At 52.2% G+C, this 3,883-nt stretch overlaps 1 protein-coding gene across 1 annotated transcript; it reads left to right on the forward strand.

Moving 5' to 3' along the window:
* Positions 1–202: 202 nt before the first annotated feature.
* Positions 203–3,535, forward strand: ETH_00025780 (uncharacterized protein; the record flags this gene model as incomplete). The annotated part of the gene is made up of 5 exons (XM_013380792.1): positions 203–208; positions 646–1,232; positions 2,149–2,264; positions 2,828–3,099; positions 3,332–3,535. Coding segments are annotated over 5 exons (1,185 nt in total), but the record flags the coding sequence as incomplete, so codon positions are not given.
* Positions 3,536–3,883: the final 348 nt, after the last annotated feature.

Here is a 3,883-nt window from a genome sequence, read left to right on the forward strand (position 1 = left end):
CCAGGGGGCCACCAAGGGGGGCCCCCCTGGGGGCCCCTCTACTGCTGCAGTACCCATTTTAAAGGGACGAGTCTTGAGGTCTCCGCCAGCTTATTTGTGCTCGAATACCACTTTGGTAATTTGTCCTCCTTTTTTGGCAAGACATTGGCAGGCCCAGTTGGCCCAGTGGTTTGGCTGGCAGCACCTCCCCAAGGCAGACCAAATGCGGGTACGCGCTGCTGCTGCTGCTGCTGCTGCTGCTGGGCGTGAGGCTGTTGCTGCTGCCGCTGCTTCTACTGCTGCTGGGGAGGATGGTGCTAGTGCGGCTGTTGAAGCTGCTTTTGGTGGTGGCAGCTGGGGTGGGAGTGTTGCTGCTGCTACTGCTGGCGCTGCTGCTGGTGCTGCTGCTTCTTTTGCTGCTGGCACTGCTGCTGTGGGGACTATGTTGCCTCTGTTGCTGCTGTGACCGTGGGGTTGGCGCTGGTGCTGCTGTTGCTGCTACAGCTGCTGCTGCTGCTGCTGCAACAGTTCGAGATCATCTAGCTGTTGCTGTGCGGTCTACTCCCCGCTGCTGCCGCTGATTCTGCGACTGCTGCAGCAGCAGCAGCTGCTGCTACTGCTGCTGCTGCTTCATGGGCGCGCACGTGGGGTGCGTTGGTGCTGCAGGTGCTGGTGTTTGAGCGTGCTGCGGAGCTTGCTGCTGTTTCGCGCTTCGAAGTTGCTGCTAGTGATGTGGTGGTGGTGACAACAAATGTGTTGACGAAGGAGTTTAGCAGGTGTTTGGCGAATCCTTTGGAGACTCCGGAGCAGCAGCAGCAGCTGCAGCAGCAGCTGCAGCAGCAGCAGCAGCGGCGCAGGCGTGGCGACCTGTTCCTCACGGGCGCAGCAGCAGAGCAGCGCTTCTGGGACCAGTTTATTGCCCACGGGGAGCCCGCCGCAGCAGCAGCAGCAGCAGCAGCAGCAGACCCCGAGGAGCCGAGCTTGCTGCAGCGGCTGGCGACGACGATGCCGCGGGAGCAGCAGCAGCAGCTGGTGTCTTTGCTGCGGCGGCGCAGCCGCCAGCCGCGGAGCGCGGCCGGCAGCTGCAGCAGCAGCAGCAGCAGCAGCAGCAGCAGCAGCAACGGACTACTCTGCGCAAAGTCCCCGCTGCTCGGAGTCCACTTCGCACGAATTGCTGTTGATGAGGGCCACCGCCTTATCCACAGCGGCAGCTTGCACGTGCAGCTCGCCTGCGCGCTCAAGGCCGACAAACGGTAAACCCTAAACCCTAAACCCTAAACCCTAAACCCTAAATCCTGGAGGCGAAACCCTAGTGGCGTATGCCTGCATTTTGAGTGTTAAGTATAGAGCTGGGTTGTAAGCCGCACCGGGTGTTCAGTCTTGATCTGCTGTTGGAGATTATTCAACATAACTCTGCCTTGTAAACCCTAAACCCTAAACCCTAGGCCCTAAACCCTAAACCGTAAACCCTAAATCCTGAACTCTAAAGCCTAGAGCGCAAACCGCAGAGGTTCATACTTAGTCCGTTGCTGTCGACCCGTGGCCCTACGTGCTTAACTCTGATCTGTAGCTTCTAAACCCTTAACCCTAAACCCTAAAATGTGGTTTAAGGGAGACAGCTAGTTCCTATGCAGCTCTTGTGCGCGGAGGCCTTTGTTTAGTCTTTTTGCTTTTGGAAAATAAAATTAAATAAAATAAGTGAAATAAGTAAAATAAATAAATGAAATAAAATATAATAAACAAAATAAATAAATAAATGAAATAAAATATAAGAACAAATTAGAAGTAAATGAATAAAAAGAAATGTAGTCAATGAAGAAAGTGGAGAGACGAAGGTATGTGAAATAATGAAATGGAAATGGAATAAAAAGCTGAAATAAATAAAAGGAAATTCGGCAAATATGTAAAATAGAATTAAAACTTAAAAAACTAAACTCCAAAAAAGAATCTAAACAAGAACACAGAAATATAACGAATGATGAACACAGGAGCACAATAAAGAAAGAAAGAAAATTAACGTTTATTGTTCTTGTCGCTGCTGCTGTTGTTTGCTGCTTGCTGCTGCTACTGCTGCTCCTCTTGCTACTTTTGCTGCTACCACTGCTGCCGTTGCTGCCGCTGCTGCCGCTGCTCCTGCTGCTGCTGCTGCTGCTGCTGCTGCTGCTGCAGGTGGGCGTTGACGGGCACTCCGACGGACCGGCTGTCTCTGGAGAAGGCCCTGGCGGGTTTGCGGGCCATTTGCGAATTTTTGCGTCACCCAATAACAAATAAACGCATTTTTACTGGTAATTTTTGAGAATAAAGCTCTAATTATATTCGAATAAGGACTTTAATGAGATAATTAGAATAAGAAAATCAAATTATCTTTTTGTTCTCTTTAAAATGGAGAAGAATTGAGAAAAGTTGATAGAGTTTTCATGAAAAAAACGAAAAGTGTGGTGGCGATAATACTTAAAAGGTAAAATGAAAGAAATAGCTTTGAATGCATTATTGCAAAGATTTCCCTTTTAGTAATAAGTGGCAGATAATAATATAATTAATACAATAATAATAATAATAATAGGAATGAATAATAATAATAATAATATTTATATGTATAAACCAATAGCCCGCAAGTCAAGCAGCCTAGGGTTTAGGGGTTTAGGGTTTAGGGTTCAGGGATTAGGGTTTAGGGTTTAGCGTTTAGGGTTTAGGTTTTAGGGTTAAGGGCTTATTAGGGTTAAGGGTTTAGGGTTTTGGTAATTGTTTAAGATCCAGGGATGATGAGCTGCCTCTGAGGGCCTGAAAATGACCGCGCGCGTGTCTCTTGCTGCCGCTGCTGCTGCTGCTGCTGCTGCTGCTGCTGCAGGGGGCCCCGGGGGGGGCCCCTCCCTGTTTCGGAGCAGCGTGGTGCGCGGGGTGAGCGAGTGGGGTTTGCTGTTTTGCCACTACCGGCTGCAGCAGCTGCTGGAGGGTTTGCTGGTGCGGCACACAAAAGGACTTTCTTTGTTTTTACCTCCTTTGAGGGGCCCCGTCGTTTATTCCATTAAAATGGGGGAAGACGAAAAAGCGACTTACAACGACCTCGTCGAACTCACCCGCAGGAACCTCTTCTGCACCTACTTCTCCCGCAGCAACCCCGTACACACCCTGCTGCTGCTGCTGCTGCTGCTAGTTATGCTGCTGCTGCTGCTGCTGCTACTAGTTATGCTGCTGCTGCTGCTGCTGCTGCTGCTAGTTATGCTGCTGCTGCTGCTGCTGCTAGTTATGCTGCTGCTGCTAGTGCTAGTGCTGCTGCCGGTTCTGCTGCTGCTGCTGCTGCTGCTGGTGCGCTGCACGGTGGGGTGGTGCATGGGCGAGGTTTGCTGCGCAGGACTCGCTGCTGCACTGCAGCAACCGGAGCAGCTGCAGCACGGTGCTGTGGAACCTGCGCTTCAGCTGCGCGCTGCGCTGCGAGGCCCACCTGCTGGTGCAGCGGAAGTGGGTGGAAGAAACTTTGCAAATGCTCGGCGACAAACACCCCAAGTACACAAACCCCTTTCCCTACGCCTTCCCCTTCCGCAGACTCGTCTTCGTCGCTGCAGTCAGTCCCCCGCTGCTGCTGCTGCTGCTGCTGCTGCTGCTGCTGAGGATGAGCATGAGGAGGGTTCTGTGAGGGCTGCTGCTGCTGCTGCTGCTGCTGCTGCTGAGGATGAGCATGAGGAGGGTTCTGTGAGGGCTGCTGCTGCTGCTGCTGCTGCTGCTGATGAGGATGAGCATGAGGAGGGTTCTGTGAGGGCTGCTGCTGCTGCTGCTGCTGCTGCTGAGGATGAGCATGAAGAGGGTTCTGTGAGGGCTGCTGCTGCTGCTGCTGCTGCTGCTGAGGATGAGCATGAAGAGGGTTCTGTGAGGGCTGCTGCTGCTGCTGCTGATGATGATGAGGATG

This window comes from Eimeria tenella, genomic scaffold, assembly GCF_000499545.2.
Source record: "Eimeria tenella Houghton genomic scaffold, Eth_scaff896, whole genome shotgun sequence".
In the NCBI taxonomy this organism is placed as follows: Eukaryota; Apicomplexa; class Conoidasida; order Eucoccidiorida; family Eimeriidae; genus Eimeria; species Eimeria tenella.